The sequence below is a fragment of the Ceratotherium simum genome, chromosome 16 (assembly GCF_057802395.1).
Source record: "Ceratotherium simum simum isolate JZ-2026a chromosome 16, ASM5780239v1, whole genome shotgun sequence".
NCBI lineage: Eukaryota > Metazoa > Chordata > Mammalia > Perissodactyla > Rhinocerotidae > Ceratotherium > Ceratotherium simum.
In genome coordinates this window covers 20,500,065-20,518,186 of record NC_141915.1, presented here as the reverse complement: position 1 = coordinate 20,518,186, position 18,122 = coordinate 20,500,065, and the positions used below count along the sequence as shown (strand labels likewise).

Below are 18,122 nucleotides of genomic sequence, written 5' to 3'. Positions count from 1 at the left end.
GTTTGGACATAAAGTGTTTATGTTTTCACTTAAGGACTCAAAAGAAAGCTCAAACATATCCGTGGGGCAGAGTTTCTCTCCTTTATTCTCCATCTTCTCAAGGAATTTTGGCCCCACAGCTTTCTATTTCAGTACAGAATGTACCTTATTGGTCCAAATTAAACTGAGATTACATTCACTATACTGGAGGTAAACCGAATTCCCCCAACAAGTACAATATTTCATAATAAACACAGGGGTATGCACTGTTCAGTAGCAAAGATCAACTATGTCTGAACAGCCGTTTTTCAACTTAAGAAATTCTGCTGGTGCCAAGAAATAGTCATTAATGTATGACGAATTTCCAAACACAGGCAAGATCAAAGTTTGATTTTAATTCTTCAAGCTTTGGAAAAAAGATTTGCATGCCTGAAAGTACTAAATCAGAGATACACAGGGAGATGCTTCAAAAATAGCAAGTAGTACCATCTCCTACTTGGCTGTGAGTTTCTCTAATCTTGTATTACACTAATGTTAAATATCTTTCTCTTATTTAAAGTAAAAGTATTGAAATTGGATTATTTGAAACTTGCACTAAGTTTTGTCCGTTCTACTTCAGAAATCTATCCCAACCTGATTCCTCTTCTCCATTCTCCTGTTGCTCCCGCCTCGGCGCAGGCCTACACCATTTTTTGTTTGGACTGCTATACCAACCTCTAATGGTCCACTTGCCAAAAGTCTTCTCCTATTTCTTCACGCTGTAGCTGGAAAAACTTTCCTAAAGACAAAATTTGGTAATGTCCCTTGCCTACTTAAATATCCCTGCTGAATATATGATAAGGCTAAATCTCTTAACACGGCACACAAAGTCTCCCACAATCTAGGTCCAATTCTTCTCTAGCCTCATTTCCTACCTAATTGCTTTTCCTGATTTTTCTTTATTCTTGTTATTCCCCCTCTGTTGAATGCATGCCTTCCTTATCCTGTGTCTACCAGGCAAGCATATATTACACCTTCAAGACCCAGTTCAAATGTTACCGCCTCTCTGTAGCTTTTCCTAATTTCCCCAGATCCTCAGTTTCCCCTCATCAAGACATAATACTTTAATAGCACCTAGGGATGCTGTTGCAATTGGCTGATTACAAATCTTAGCCACCAAACTATGAGCTCTTCAGGGCGGAGACCATAACTTTTTCATCTAGCACCTGGGTTGAATGAATTCAATACTGCATTTTCTCTGACGTTAATTTTTCATTTACAACTTCCTTGGCACGAAAATCCAGAATTACAAAACACAAAGTAACCAGGAAACTCCTAGAAGATTATTTATGGCAAACTATGAACAGAAAGTAACTCAAACAAAAGGTAATAATCCTGTGTGACTAGTAACAGCGATTAACATTTGTGGTTTCAATTTCTTTCATGGTTTACTGGCACGTTATTGATTTCACACTTTATTGTTTGTTCACTCATTTCCTTATGAACGCAAACATTTTCCCAATACATAAAGATACTTAAACACATGCTTACATGGATAACTGAAACCCACCGAGCCATTCACAGTGTTGGTCACTGAAACACGGATCCCAATGTATTCCAATAACAATGAAAACTTTAGCCAAAGTTGTGTAAGAGCACCTTTGCACTTCCACTGTAGTGAAGTGGGATCAGTGGGCTCTTTCATTATTTACTTTCAGTTTTTGAAAAGCGAAAGGGTCACAGCAATTTAGGTGGACTTCTCTTTGACGAATGTTGATGTAACTGAGCAATCTTAACTTTCAAGAATCATATCTTCTTATAGTAATAAAAAAAATACTAATCAAAAAACCTTACCTTTTTGTCTTTTTAAAGAAAAGATGGCAAATAGTATTATTACAGCTTCATACCATATTGATGTATTCTGCTCTCAGATGATAATTTCGGGAAATATTTTGTTAAAGGCCCTGTATCTGAGTGCAGTAAGACTCTTCCTTTCTTGTGAGTATCTAATGTCTCTACTACTCCCATTCCCTGCTGCCTGGCCAAGGCAGAACAAAACAAGGAGAGCCACAGTATTTAGTCTAAGAATAAGAAAAAAACCTGTTTCAAGATCCCGTTCTCATTCCTCTGTCTAAACTGATATGGCTTAACTGATCTATCAAACTCTCTTATAATTGGCATCAAAAACTTTGCTACATCAAAAACAGGAAATTTTGATAATCTTGAACAGCTTCAAATAATTTTCCAAGAATGAAAGTATCTGACCAGTTTTTAAAATAATTCTAAAAAATTCTACATAATGTAGATAAACTAACCCAGCAACTTCTTAGTGTTGGCCTGAGAAGGCTGCCCCATGTCCAAGCTCATGGATTTCCTGGCTCGGGGACTGGTCTGGCCCACAGTTGGATAGGTGGCTGCAAGGTACCCTTCCGAACCTTTGGGAGATGACCATGGCTGACTCTCCTTTAGCGTCCTGAGAGATTTAAACAATTGAGACGAATTAATTAACATGGTCACAAATACAACCATTGTTTGCCCCTCCCAACTGGCTGTTCTATAGTAATCAATTAATTTTAAAACTGCATTCTAAAGGGCCTTAGGATACAAACTCTTAAAGTATCCCCTGAAAGTATCCACTTTCTTGCCATGATATCTTATACAAGAAGGTACTGACCGAATGCTCAACAGAACTGTACTGAATTGATTTTTTAATCAGGGAAAATCAAGTCTAAATAAGCAATCGTATTCTTGGTTTAAAAACCAAGAAAATCAACCTTAAGTTATACATTGACAGGGGAACACAGGCAAACTCACTTTCTCCTTTCCATTACAAAAAGGGCATATCTCAAAGAAATATAATCATAGGAATGACTGAAGAATAAGACTATCGAAAACCAAGTATGCTTGGAAAGCTTTTGCATACACTGTTAAAATCTCAGTGGGAAATTTTTGAGGGCTTTTTATCAAAAAGTGGGATGTTGATAAATTGAATGATATAAGCTCTACAATACAAAATTACACTCCTATGTTCAACACTGTATCTAAAACTTAAAGATACTTTTAATTGAAAACATAAAAATTTATGAATGATGCCATTTTCATGCAATTTCTCCACGTTATAGTGAAAAATATACTATCCCAAACCACATACAATAGTGGACACAATTTGATTATATCATTTAAATCTGTAATATAGAAAACTTTTTAATAACTTTAGTGTGATATGTAAATACAACAAATGTGCTGGCATGTTCATCTTTTTACAAATCTGTACAGCTTAGTTTTCTATCATTAAGCATGTAATGTTGCTTATATTTCATGTTAGTTTTTTCCTAGGCCCTTTTTTGCAACCCAATACTTTCAAGATCATCTCTTTTCATTATTCAACTGGTTTGTGCTTAAAGGAGGCAAACTAATGTTAACATTAACACAATTAGATTAGGAGAAGAATGATAACTTTCCTACTGTTATCCCACATAAAATACTGTACATTTATGAGTTTTGATTTAACACTCTTCCTAGATTATCTCTAGATTCCCTTCTACATTATCTTCTGGATTACTCTGCTGCTTGCCTCTATTAGCATGGAAAATTGAAATCTGATTATAATTATGTAATTATGGGAGAAGAAGTCCACTTACCTATAGCTAGGGTCGCCATGATGAATGGGATATGTATCCATCGGAACATTTTCCATTGAAATATCAGTAAGAAGAAGAGACTTTCTATGTTTTAGGCTACAGCGACTTCGAACCTCCTCAGATACTGTGAGTAAAGCTAAAAGGAAAAAGAAGGAAGATTAAAAAATTTAACAAATCACAGGTGTGACTTAAAACAGGATCCACTTCTTACAACCTCCTGAAGAGGGTAATAGCTGTTAAATGTGCATGTAAAGAGCCCTAGAGAGTGTGAAGTTTAAGGATACAAAACACTTAGGACAGACTTGTTTATTTTAAAGGGTTTATGGTCTGTTTTGGAAGACTGTATGTAAACATCAATATACAAAGAGATTTAATAAACACCTTATATTTGTCAAGTGCTTTAATGTACATTTGATCTCAACAAACACAAAAAATAGGCAGTTACTCTAAGGTACATTTCTTAGATAAGGAAAAATACTCTGAGATGTTAAATTATTTTCCCAAGGTCAAATGACTCAAACAAAAAAGTTGCCACAAATTGAAGTCTGTTAAACTGGGAGTCAGCACTTTCCATCGACTAAGTTCAAGAACTGTATTATACATTAGCGCTAAGTGTTGCTGAGTGGAGAAACACAAATCGGGAAAGAGCATATAGGGAAGGTTTAATGGAATGTGGGGATGGGCAGACATTCCACGTAAAACAAAAGCACTTCTAAGAGATGGCAAGTAGATTAGCTGAAAAGAGCCCATCCATTTGGAGAGGTAATAAAAAATGAGGCTTATGAAATTTAGAGAAAGAGGACAGAATCAGGAGGGCTGCTTAAGGGCCCAGGATGCCAGGCTGAGGCGTCCAGATTTCATGCAGACAGGGGGAGCCACGTAGTTTCTTGAACCACAGGTGACAAAGGGAACACATTTCAGACTTTAATGCAAATTCTTTTATAAGGCAAAATGTTTTGGCAAAACTTTCAAAATTTTCACCACCACTACAAGAGTGGACTGTGACCTGTTTACCCTGCCGAACAACCAGCTGAAGGACCCTTAGGCGTTTGTGTCTTTTTGGCAGCCCTTAGATATAGATGTGGTAAGATTAACTTTGCTTATTTTGTGTTTTTACCTGCCAAGTAAGCCACGCTCTGTGTATTCACCTCAAATTTGTCACAATTTCTATGTTTGTTAACCAGAGTTAGCAGTGTATGCAAAATTCTGACTGTTCTTGCAACAATGGCAGGTGAAGGATGCCTGTACCCTACAAAAAATAAAAACAAAGAAGAAGTTAATTCATCCTTTCAACAAGTATTCATTGAGTTCTTTTTCTGTGACTGGCAACTAAACAAGGAAAGGAAATATAAGGGATAACTCTGCCTTCCGAGAATAGCCATTTGGGAAGGTAAAACATACATGTGAGTAGTTAATTACATATAGGATTAAGTACCAAAAATGTGTAGAATAGAATAATGTTTCCTGGAACTCTGAGGTACCTCAGGGAGAGGAAAATTAGCAAAGATGGTGGTGTTTCAGATCTTCCATTCCCTTAAGTAGTGCAGGGATGTTTTTAAAAACCTATGTATTTAGAGTTCACCATAAGATATCTTTTGAAAATAGGGTTCTATTGCTTAAGAATTCCTTTTTTTTTTAATTCAAGAAAAAAACCTAATGACATAGGAAGTATATGCTCTCAGAGCCTAAAGAATAGGGTGATTAGAGGGTAAGCTTGATCTTTGGACAGCTTTTAATCACTAATACTACTCCATTTTACAATAAGGGATTTGTACACTGAAAAATCTGGTATTCTTTTAGAAATACAGAATAAGCAAGTACTTTATCAGCCCAGCTGCAATCCCTCTTCTTGGTATCCTGTAGTAAGTGTAATATCTTTTGAGCAATCCCTATTCACCTTAGAGATTAAAGCTGTCAATATTTTTTGCAGAAATTTCATAAGGTGGTGAAATCAAAAGTATACATTCACAGTGGTGGGTGTATGTATATATATCAGGTAAAAACCGGGGAAACCTTCATAATCCCTCAAGCCTAAGAATGATTTAAATTGATACAAAACTATAGACTCAAGCTAAATTGTGGCCAAATCCAGTGCTGCTTAAACCCCCTGGTTCATGCCAGCTCCTTCACCCAGGCCCTACTTTACACTGCTTTTGCCTCTAACTCACCACTACATGCTGTTCCTGTTAACTGCAGTCTCTGGCCATGACTGCCCATGTAAACAAACCAAAGCTAACACGCAGTGAAGTCAGCAGTGAGGAGTAAAGCCAGATTAGGGAGTGAATGAGCTGACTCTGACAAATAACTGGAGATCACTGCTATAAGCAATACAGAAATTTGGAAGGGTGAGAGTGGGGTCCAGAAAGGTGAGGTTCTATGGTATGGAACAATGGGACTGATCAACAACAAATTAGAAACAAGTTGAAGAAAACCTATGATCAAATCTCTAAGATAACATTTTCTAATATAAGTTACTCAAAAAACATTTATTGATTTGCAGTCTGTCTTATTCTGATAATCAAAAAGATACTTAAGTAGCGTTAACTAATAATACAGCTATTAGAAAGTTCAGTACTTAGGAATTTTATATGAATCAACTCTTTTGCTTTTTAAAGGAAATCTGATAAAGAGTGGAAATTCGATGCTATTAAAATACACATTGAACAAAACATAACTCAATAAGACAGATATAGTTTGCATTTAAAGTAAGACATATAAGCCAAATTATTTCAAGCAATCAATTATTTTAGTTCCTTTTGGCTTCCTGATACCATTTCACAAAAATATTCTGACACAGGGCCTCTACCTTTTAAGAGGTGTCCAACCAGTGCGAAGTTAAAGTTGGAGTTGAAATTGAGTCCAACAAAATGATCCATTTGCTTGCAGTGCCATTCCAGAGGATTCCGGATTGCCATAAATACTTCCTCTGGACTCTATTAAAGATAATCATGAGATGGTTGATCGAGTTCACACAGGAACTTTCCTTAAAGGACCACTTATTGGTTTTTGATTGTGTTCGACAGCAATGACAAGATAAGTAATCCTTTCAAGCTGAGAGAAATTATTTTCAGATAACTACAGAAAACCATAGAACATTTAAGGTACTCTAAATAAATTAGTGCAAGACAGTCAAGCATATAAACAATAAGATGGTAGAAATGAAATAGCTTTGATTTATAATGCAAAATAAATGACAGTTTACACCCTGGTGACTTTTTAAAAATTATAATTATTATTGTTTTACATAAGACTATCCATTGAATTGTAGCTGGCATTTTATGTACTAGGTTGACTGAAAATTCAAGAAAACAGTTCGCATTTACTGAGTGCCTGCAGTAGAGAATAATGTTAGATGCATTCTTGTACTGAAACCTTACAGCAATCCTATGCAGTACATATTAGCTCTATTTTATAGATTTACTCATTCATTATTTATCCTTTTACTTATCAAATACATATTATGTGTTCTTCATGTGCCAGGCATGACTCTAGGCTCTGCAAATACATCAGTGAACAAAACAGACAAAAACTACACGCCCTGCTGGACTTTACATTCCAGTATGGGAAAATAAGGAAATTGAAACTCAAAAATGCTATGCAACTTGCCGAGGATAATTACAATTTTAACAGTGTTTCCTAAAGTGTGGTTCCAGGAGTATCTGCTTTAAAGTCACTGAAGATGCTTGTTTAAAGGTGGAAAGTACTGGGTCCCATCTCAGAATCATGGGAGGTGGATAAGGCCCAGAATTTGCTTTTTTTTTTTTTAAAAGAAGTCCAGTAATTCCCATAGGCACTGAGATTTTTGAAAGCAAACAACTGAAGGTGTAAATTTAGGGTCATGTCTAGATTTCTAACTCAAAGAAAGAAAAGCATGAGTATATAAAATATACGTAGAGAGATGTTTAGAGCAGCATTGTTTATACAGAAAAGAAGAAAAGACAGAAACAAATCAAATGTCCATTAATGGACAAATGGTTGAATAAATTGTGGTTCGTGCATATTGTAAAATACTCTGCAGCCATGAGAAAGAATTATATATACCTATACATGCACAAGCATGTATATGTGTGTGTGTATATATATACTTAGAAAGATGTTCATTTTATATTGCTAAATAAAAAAGTTAAGTTGCAGGATGCTATAAAAAGTACGATAATCTAGGGGCTGGCCTGGTGGCGTAGTGGTTAAGTTCACTTAGGTGGCTCAGGGTTCGCAGGTTCGGACCACGGGCGTGGACCTACACACCGCTTATCAAGCTGTGCTGTGGCAGGTGTCCCACATAAAACAGAGGAAGATGGGCACAGATGTTAGCTCAGTGCCAATCTTCCTCAGCAAACAGAGGATGATTGGCAACAGATGTTAGCTGAGGGCTAATCTTCCTCAACAACAACAAAAAAAAGTATGATAATCTATGAACCTACACATGTACAGTGTATATGTGTTTTTAGCTTTATTGAGGTGTACCTGATGAATAAAGGTGTAAGATATGTAAAGTGTACAATGTCATGATTTGATATATGTATATACTGTAAAAGGGTTCCTCCTGTCAAGTTAGTTAATGAACTCATCCACCACCTTACATATTTACACACCTCCGTCTCTTTTTTTTTGGTGGGAACATTTAACTTCTACTCTCTTAGCCAATTTCAATTATACATTACAGTGTTACCAACTATAGTCACCATGTTATACATTGGATACTTAGACATTATTCATCTTACATCCTGGTGACTCTTTTTTTTTTTTTTTAAAGATTTTATTTATTTATTTTCCCCCCAAAGCCCCAGTGGATAGTTGTATGTCATAGCTGCACATCCTTCTAGTTGCTGTATGTGGGACGCGGCCTCAGCATGGCTGGAGAAGCCGTGCGTCGGTGCGCGCCCAGGATCCGAACCCGGGCCGCCAGCAGCGGAGCGTGCACACTTAACCGCTAAGCCACGGGGCCGGCCCCCATCCTGGTGACTCTTAACAAGCTTTATTAACTCTAATTCCTAGTATCCCGTGGCCCTGGAGTCAATGTTAACTCCTGCTAAGAGGCTATTCTGGCAATGAAAATGCCAAGGCAGATACTCCTAGACAAACACTTCATTTACAAATATTCTTATATTCATACAAATAGCCAATAGCTAGCTATCTCTCTGACCACCATTGTTCCAAGACAACCCCAGAAAAGAGCAATGGGGATTAGGAAAGAGGGGCTCTAGTCCCAGATCAGATATACAAACATAGACAAATTCCTTAACTTCTTTGTTCTTTTTCTATTTTGTAAAATGGACGTCTGACTTATAAACTTCAAGGTAGCTTCTTCCTTTAAACTTTTGTTTCCATACTTCCCAGAGCCCCAGCTGTTTTGGGTCTACACTATATCTGGCAGACTGAACAAATAATGTTTAGACCAAGTATCTTCACACTTAAAACCATGCTCCTGTTCTCTGTCTCTTTCTCCCCACAGCTCTGTTAATTTCACTTCAAGCAAGTCTCTTGTTATATACACATATCTATCTTTAAAAAAACCTCCTCTCTTTTCTCCTAGACTCTCCCCATTTTTTTCCGAAGAGAAAAGGAACATAATTTCATACTGTTATATTCCCTCCTCTATATTCTGTGAACCAAAATCCAACCTCAATCAAGGTTGATAAATGTTAAGAGGGGCACTAATGGTATGTTTTAAAGTGAGATTAGGCAAAACAAAAAACTAGTATAATTAAGAACCCAAAAGTTTCCTTTAGACTCTCCAACCTCCTTATCTGCTTCTAATTATACTATTTTTTCATTAAGTACCATTATTTAATAAAAAGCTTATTTTTAAATTATTCCTTCATATGTGAAATGGGGGGGGTGGAGAATGCTAACCTCTACCTTTGGGTTATAAAATTACAAATAATGAATGTACAGTGCACAGCACAGCATAGAGCCTACCATGGTAGCTATTATTACTCCTCAATTTTTTTATCCCTATTCTGTTTACTAGTATTGGGTGAGTACTGTTTTCTGCTATTTTTATATAGAAAATATGCAGTAAAGTTTAAATAGTTTTTTATGAGCTGGTAAGGGACTATAATCACAATAAGTTGCACTATAGAAATTCATATTTAAGTTATGGACCTCTTCTGATTTTAAAAAAGCAACAATAAAAGGGGGAGGAGTTCTAAATGTGCAGAATCTAGGAATCCAATTGAAAGCTTGCTTACTTTGTCGTTGAATATCCGGAGACTGTCTAAAGTATGCAGGTTTTGCTCAAGAAGTGCAGTGCCTGCTGAATACAAGTTGACCTCATCGAGCTGCAGCACGGCCACAGCTACCCAAAAGAGGGCTTTGTGCAGAGGGGAGTCCTGGCAACAGAGATGCATTCCGGGTTAGTAAGACGAACCACAAAACAGTCCCGCTCAAAACACACTGCAGTATAAAATGAAGCATGTTATCCCCCAAATTACATGTTTTCTCTGGAGAAGGTGAATATATGGGTGAACTCTTCACCTATTCCATGTGAGTAACTAAAGACACTGTTACCCAGGCTCAGAACCTTAGCATATCCTTTGATTTCTCCTTGTCCTTTGATTCCAAAATCCAGTCACCAAGTTTCATTGATTCTTCCAAAGTAGTCTCTTCTGCATCTGCTTATTGTTAATGACACTATTCTATGCCAACCTTCTTTATTCTAAATGTGGATTATTTCTGCCTCCAGCTTCTCCCTACTCTAATCCACAGTGCACACTACCACCAGAATGACCCTTCTAAGTCCTGCTTTTGTCATATGACTTATCTGCTTGAAAACATATGGGTACATTTCCAAACTCCTTCTGAAGAATTTTAAATGTTAGATTAGTTCTATCCCATCTTTAGAACTTCCCTCTCACTATTCTCCTGAAAAGTTTCTCCATAACAACTAGAATGGTCTACATACCATCCCTCCATTGTTCCAGCATTCTTGTACAATCCTACTGCTGTATGTTTGCTGCTTAAGGCTTTCTCCCTTTCTCTACACTAAATCCTACATATCTCTTTAACTTTTGTTTAGACTCTACACTTTGAACTTTCTTGTCACCCTCACCAGTGACTTGCTGCTCTGAATTAAAAAGATATTTATTTTGGGGAACCCTTATTCAGCAGTGTGGCATATGGGAAAATAGCCTTGGATTAGAATCACGGTTCTGTCTTTTATTACGTATGCGACATTGGGCGAATTAGCCTCTGAATCTCATTTTAACTTATAAGAGAACCATTTTGTATAATTTAGGATAAGAATGTTTGTAGAACATATAACTCAATACCAGAACACACAGGTATTTATTTCTCTGTAATCTCTCTCAAGTCTGGCATGTCTTTGTACTCAGTTTACAGAATTACACAACTTTACAGCTGGAAGATAACACTATGCCATCATCTAGTCCAGTTGACTCATTTCATCAGTGTGGAAACATGATGTCCAAATATGTTAAATGACCTGCTAGAGGTCAAAAAACCGAGATGAGCTCAGACTAAAACAGTGGCTGCATCATTTTATTCCTTTTAAATATCATCTTCATTTGCCACCCAAACTCTTTTGATGATCAGGTATACTTCACCCAGCTTTACATTTCTCCACAGTAACGATCATGAACTAACATACTATGAATTTTATTCACTTTGTTTATTATCTACCCACTGCCCAACTCTCACACTCACCTCAGAGCGTAAGCTCCATGAGGGCAGGGAATTTTACTGGCTTTGTTCAGTACTATATCTCTAGCATCTAAAACAGTACTTGGCACATAGCAGATGCTCAATTAATACTTATTGATAAAAGAAGAAAGAATATATACCTATCTTTCCTTTAGCACTGATGAGACAAAAAACTTACAAGCAGTGAGAACATACTCCCCATACTTATTTTCCTCTCATGTAAATACTTCTAACAACTAAATTTTAAGACAAGAAGTTCTAATTTAACTATAGCTTTTTCTTTATAACTTCTTCTCAATCCACCTTATTTTCTGAACTCTTTGAAAGAAAATGAAATAAGATTTGACACCGATATCCAAAATGAAAGCACTCATTTTCTATACAGTAATTACCTTATTAAGAAGTGGTTGTAATTTGGTTAGTGCTATTACTGTAGCTTCTATCAGAACTTGACTGTTGTAAGTATCAGGTCCTTTCAAGCAACTCTCAAGTGCCTAAGGAAACAGAATTCTTTATTTTACTTTCACTGAAATAAAACATTAACTCCTAAACTGAATCTCATAATCAGTTCAGGAACAATTCCTTATTTAATAAGTGCTAGAATTATTTCCAATGCTACGGTGATCTTGGTAGCTAGCTCAATGCATATTTGAGTTCTTATTTTTTAATATTTCTATATTATATTCTAATATAATGTCAGGCATTATTATAGGAATTACAAATTATATAATTTTATATAAGGGTCTTACATATAGTTAAATGCTTTGAATAATAATATATTAAGATTACCTTTTTAGCAAAAGAGATAATACTTATTTTCTTTTTAAGATACCTTCTTTAGAGAAAGTTTCTTCACTTCAAAGAAAATAATAAAAACCCATTTTTTAAAGGTTCAATAAGCAACATACAAGACATTTTATTAAATTCAAATGTGAATGTCCCTTAGTAAAATGCAAGAAGTGCTTTACAACTTGGGAACCACAAATATTTGGGAGGCAGGAGAGGGAGGTACCTTGCTAAGAATACGGATAATCTGCTTTATCTGCCCGTGAGACACTCGTTTGCTAATACAGCCAAAGACAACAAGAGCTCTTGGTTGCAGGGACGGATTATACTGGAATGCAAATCTGCAATTAAAAGATCCAGTTTATGAAAACCTCTGTGTTTCTACATACTAAATAATTAATTAAAATATTGATAATCCAGTAATATCTATCTTTTCAACAATACACATACTTTTACAACTTAAATTTATTTGGGACATACCTTTGAGCTAGTTCTGTCCACTGATCCAGCCACTTGCATGTTGGAATATCTCTCATACATGCCTAAAAAAAAGGATACTCTGAATACATTTATATACACAAATGTTTTTTGAAACATTTAAATAATGTTTATTGTAATGTCATTAAATGACATATATATTATCAATAAACACATTCCATGGGAGTGTTTTTATTTAAGCATTAAGTGCAAAACAGCAGAATAAACCAATATTTCTTCTATACAGTACTAGTGGATTAAAAAAAATGATCTTAGTTTCTTATCATTTTGCCTTATATACCTCCATGATCTCCAACAAAGCTTCTGTGACTGTTTCCAAGGATGTCAAAGCAAAAGTCTCCCTCTCATAGGAGCCAGGAGAGAATGACCTGTCCCGGTAGCTGGAGCGGAAGGCAATGACGGCAGCTGACTTGACTTTGCTAATGCCAAACAGCAAGTAAAATTTGGGTAATGAGAACTCTGTCAAACTGAGTCTCAAAACTTGCTTGGTCTCTTCTGTAAAAGAAAAAAGGAACAAGTAAGGACTAAAGATATTAATTTTTTAATTCTGAAGTGCCATGTTTCATTTTGAATTTAGAAAATTTGGATAGCATATCAAAATTACATAACCATGCTCCCCAAACCAACCCTCTGGAGACATTATCTTAATGCTCATTGCTTTAGCTCCATGTATCTACAAATTCATGCTAGTAATGCAACACTGACAACTGGTGCTGAGTCTTTAGCTTATGTGATAACCACAAGAGTCTATATGACAAATATGCACAGAAAATCTTTGCTATAGCCTCATATGGAATGGAAGTAATTTATTCTTTTTCTTTTTAATAATATTTCATGTCATTATGACAGGCTTAAATAAGCAGCCTGGTGTCAAGGCACCATAATAAATAATAAGATAATCCATGCCAACGGATTACATCAGGTGATGTAAAATGGAGAAAAGAACTGAAACAAATTATTTCCCTGGAACTTACCACTAAAATGAAGCTGTGAACAAGTGCACAGAGAGTGAATGATATTAATGACCAATCCGTGTGTGGAAGCTCTAAGGGAGAGCGGGCCTGTGGCTACTAAGAAAGTAACAACGTGGAAGAGGTAGGGGAGATGAGCCGCCACGTCGAGGGAATTATTGAAGGACAACATCAGCATGTAGCGTGCTAGAATAGCAATATCGTCCCACATAAGATGTTGTTCTAAAGTAGGAGTTGGAGATAAGCATGTCTTGTCAATTATTTTGCACATCCTTCCAATAACCTGTAAAGAAGTAGAATTTTAAAAAACGTGGGAGCTAAAAAAAGTTTTATCACAAAAAATTTCAGTTTAACTTGAAGGAATACATTTTTGTGAGGAAGATCAGCCCTGAGCTAACATCCATACCAATCTTCCTCCTTTTTTTTTTTTTTTTGCTGAGAAAGACTGGCCCTGGGCTAACATCCTGCCCTCTTCCTCCACTTTATATGGGACACCGCCACAGCATGGCTTGACAAGCAGTGCGTCGGTGTGCGCCCGGGGTTCCGAACCCCGGGCCGCTGCAGCAGAGTGCGTGCACTTAACTGCTACACCACTGGGCTGGCCCCTCAGTTTAACTTTAAAATGACTAGTTGGAAAACAAAAAACCTCTTGATAATAAAAACAGATACATCATGCCATAGTCCAGAAGGCAAAGGAAAAGTGATTACCTTGCTCGAAACCAATTTCACATTTCCTGAAGCCAAAGCTACAGCAGTATCTGCCATCACCTCAGCTTTTATTGATCCCAAGCCACCCGTTGCACTGGTTTTGATGAAACTGTCTAGTACAACGTCAAGGAGATCTGTAATCTTAGCAGAAGAGGAAAAAATAACTTATGTTTTAGCCATTCTATCAACTTAATTTTTAATTTAAAAATACTTCAAGGAGCAGCTCAATCAATAGAAAAATACTATTTTACCTGAGGCCTCCAAAATATTAGGTTTTATTTAAAGACCTGTCAGTAAATATAATTTATCATAAAATATCCAGAAAAAGATGAGGATATTCACTTGATTCCTTCAGAGATTAAGAGACTGGTATTCAAAAATTCAAAATCTCTACATATATTATTTTCATTCACTTGCAAAGCACTTCTGTTCTCTTCTAAGACAGTAATGTATGATCAATATAAAATACAATTATTTAAAAATATATAAAATGGCATCAAGTACTGAGATGTTTTGTAGAGCTACAAAACTGGCTCCAAGGTCATTTAAAATTATTTGGAGGATTTGCAGCATTGTTTGAGTAAGGGTATTGCTCCTGTAAGTGATTACTTTGAAGAAATGATATGTGTAACTCTTGTCAGATAAAAAATAAAATGTTACATTATACTCTATATTTTAATATTGGTGTTCTTATGCTAGAACTATAAATGAAAGCAGGTGTCTCAAATAATATCATTAAGAGACATTTACTGACACCTATGGCATGTATGTAGGGTATTAGAACACACTATAAAACACTATTTACTTGAATCAACACGAAGTTTTTACAGTTAAATTCTATATAATTATGCCATGGATAAGAGTGCTGAAATAATTCGTTTTTCTCTGGCTTTGAGACATGCATCAGACATTTACAATTTTGAACCAGATCAAGAATCAGGTGGGCGTCTCATGCTTTTTGAAAGAGGGGACTGTCTTTTCTACAGCTACGGCCCTAGTGCCTTGCATAGTGCTTTGCACAAAGTGGGTACCAGATAAATATCTGCACCAAGGAGGTACTACATAAATATTTGAGCAAACTCAATACCTGCCCAAGGCTCCCCCATATTTTTGCTTGAATAGATGGGTACATCTGTTTCTCATTTATGGTCATTGTTATCAGCTTATCAAGAATAGCAGTAACTCTTTGTCGTTTGGCGTCATCATTGTGCTTGCAAAAACGGACGAGATTTGACAACCATGGAGTCATGTATTCCAAACAAAGGTGTTTCAATTCAATACCTGGAGAAAAAATACACTATTAGCATAGATAGTCAATAAAATTATATCAACAATTATTCTAAAATAAAGGTTTGGGGAAAAAAAGGTAAAAGGTAAAAGACCATTATCTAGAATCAGGCCTGGAGAAAAGAAACTTGGCAAATGTATTACTGCAGATAGAGGTGAAGAAGGAAAACAAGCTTTGAAGAAACTCATCTTAAAAACCAGTAAGCCAATTTTTGAAAAGTTTGCTTATTTTTCTTCCTCTTAATCATTTCTCTTCTAGGTAAAAAATTTTTTTTTTTATAATTTATTTATTTCTTTTTCCCCAAAGCCCCAGTAGATAGTTGTATGTCATAGCTGCACATCCTTCTAGTTGCTGTATGTGGGACGCGGCCTCAGCATGGCCGGAGAGGCGGTGCGTCAGTGTGCGCCCGGGATCCGAACCCGGGCCACCAGCAGCGGAGCAGGTGCACTTAACCGCTAAGCCACGGGGCTGGCCCTCTTCTAGGTAAAAATTTTATTAAGTTTTATTCTAATTGTAACAAGAATATATGGTAATCATAGAAAGTTTGGTAAAAGGAAAGCATCACCACAAAAATGAAACTGATATTAATATATTGGTTATCACCTCTTCTCTCCTCAGGCTTTAAAATCTAGGTAGAGATAATGCACATTTATGTGTATATATACACACATACAACCCACCCCAGTTCCAGTTTTATATTCAATTCCTAAATACAGTTAAACATTATTTTGGTATCTTGTGGCTTTGGGGTGAAGATGAAGACTCAACTTAATTCATTTCCCAACTTCACTTCTTAAATGATTTAATCTTTCCCCCAACAGTTTGTGATGCTTCTTAATCAATCTGTCTCTCTTAGACTAGTCTGATTGCTGATTCTTGAACACCAGTTTTAATTATTGTACCATTATAATGTGTACAGACATCTTTAATGTCAAGTCTTAGTTTTCTTTCCTTTCAATATTTTCTTAGCTGTTACTGCACTTTCAAGTGAAATTTATAATCATTTTAAGTTCTCCCTCATTCTTAATCCTCAAATCTCATAGCTATTTTGATGAGACTGCATTGAATTTGTAATTATCTGGGAAAAGCTGTTCATCCAGGAACACAATTTGCCTGTCCATTCATTCAAATTTTATTTTTTATATTAATATTTCTCAATAAAGCTTTATACTTTTATTTTGTCAGTCTTACACATTTTCTTTTTATGGCTACATTCCTAAATCTCTTACTATAAAAAAATGTATATGGTGATCTGGTCTCAACAAATTGTCAAAGCTTTCAATTACCTAACACACAAAAATCAAGAAATGTGTTTGAAGGCAAAAAAAAAACAGTTTTATGTATTGTGAAGTGAGAAAGGGAAGGGAGGAAAATGTCAGGAAATAAGCTGGGAGAAGAGCAACATTTATACTACTACAGGGTATGAAGATGGACAGATGTAAGGAGTGGATGTTAAATTTATCAGACTTATTAAAGCCAATCAGGAGTTGACTCTGGACCCTGTGTTATGTGCCACTGCATTCTCCATGCCCTCTAATGAACAACAAAATCAGAGTTCAAAGTCAACCTAAAGAAAAGAGGAAATGACTACTTCCCTAAAATCAAGGAGACAACGTGGATACTTTACTCATTTGGAATAACCTGCTAAGAAGAAAAATGCCGAAGCTAATTAAACTGCAACACAGTGAGAAAAATACTTTGTCAGTGGTCCAGAGACATGTAAGGTACCAAAACCTTGCCACCCTGCTTTTTACTGCCAGAATTTTGGTGGATTTCTCCATGTAGTCCACCAGGAAGTTCCTTCAGAGTCCCTTCAGTTACAGAGAACCACAGGTGAAAAATTAGAAGAGGTAAAGAAGTAAAAATATAATAAAGATTTCACCAGCAAATTCTGAAATGAAAGGATTTTCTTTGAATCTTCTTAGAATCATTGTTCGTATTAAAGAAAATTATCATTACTTACTAGACTTGCTAAATCCAGAAATACACTCTTCCAAAAATTCTAAGGTGAGATGTGGCTCATTGGCTGCCAGTGTCTTACTAATGGAGACGATAAAGAGGGTGTTGTTGGCAGGGATACATAAACCAGATGTCTCTAGTAACTGGCCCTCAATTTTTAAATTAAAGGTACAAGTTAAGGCACACAGAAGATTATAGGCAGCTGACCTAGGAAAAAACAAAAATGAAGTTGTTTTAAAACTTTTTTCTTATAATTCCAAAAATTTTTCATAACATACAACTTACGATTCTATTACAAAGCATAATAAACTTTTTAAATTTTATAATCAATTAGAGATAAGATGTTATGATTCTATGGAAAACCCAAAATACCCCTTGATCATTTACAGATTTTTTTAAAGGGAGATTCTTGACATAACCAGAAGAGCACTGTGAAACTCCTAAGACAGGTGAGCATAAGGCCTTTCTAAACGACATTTCACTGGGATATGAAATATGAGACGTTTACGGTCCAAAGGTTGATCAATAGAAAGAAAGTCAGAATAAGGCGTATCATATTTTCAGTGAAGCCAAAACTCAAATTTTGGGTTCCCCCTTCTGCTAGATCCAGTTACAGTGGGGATCATAAGAAGAGAAATGAGATGGCCCCTC

General features: G+C 36.0%; 1 protein-coding gene across 6 annotated transcripts in view; it reads right to left on the bottom strand.

The window, feature by feature from the left end:
- NF1 (neurofibromin 1) overlaps positions 1 to 18,122 on the bottom strand; it is a 253,648-nt gene that overhangs the window by 19,676 nt on the left and 215,850 nt on the right. For all 6 annotated transcript variants that reach the window (XM_004441909.3, XM_087440767.1, XM_087440768.1 and 3 more), the window contains 13 exons: positions 17,476 to 17,678; positions 15,312 to 15,505; positions 14,225 to 14,365; positions 13,520 to 13,799; positions 12,826 to 13,040; positions 12,528 to 12,589; positions 12,274 to 12,388; positions 11,654 to 11,755; positions 9,791 to 9,931; positions 6,406 to 6,532; positions 4,717 to 4,848; positions 3,600 to 3,735; positions 2,274 to 2,431 (listed from right to left, as the gene is read on the bottom strand). In XM_004441909.3, coding sequence (XP_004441966.2) covers positions 2,274 to 2,431; positions 3,600 to 3,735; positions 4,717 to 4,848; positions 6,406 to 6,532; positions 9,791 to 9,931; positions 11,654 to 11,755; positions 12,274 to 12,388; positions 12,528 to 12,589; positions 12,826 to 13,040; positions 13,520 to 13,799; positions 14,225 to 14,365; positions 15,312 to 15,505; positions 17,476 to 17,678 — 2,006 coding nt within the window. The remainder of the gene's footprint in view (positions 1 to 2,273; positions 2,432 to 3,599; positions 3,736 to 4,716; positions 4,849 to 6,405; positions 6,533 to 9,790; positions 9,932 to 11,653; positions 11,756 to 12,273; positions 12,389 to 12,527; positions 12,590 to 12,825; positions 13,041 to 13,519; positions 13,800 to 14,224; positions 14,366 to 15,311; positions 15,506 to 17,475; positions 17,679 to 18,122) is intronic.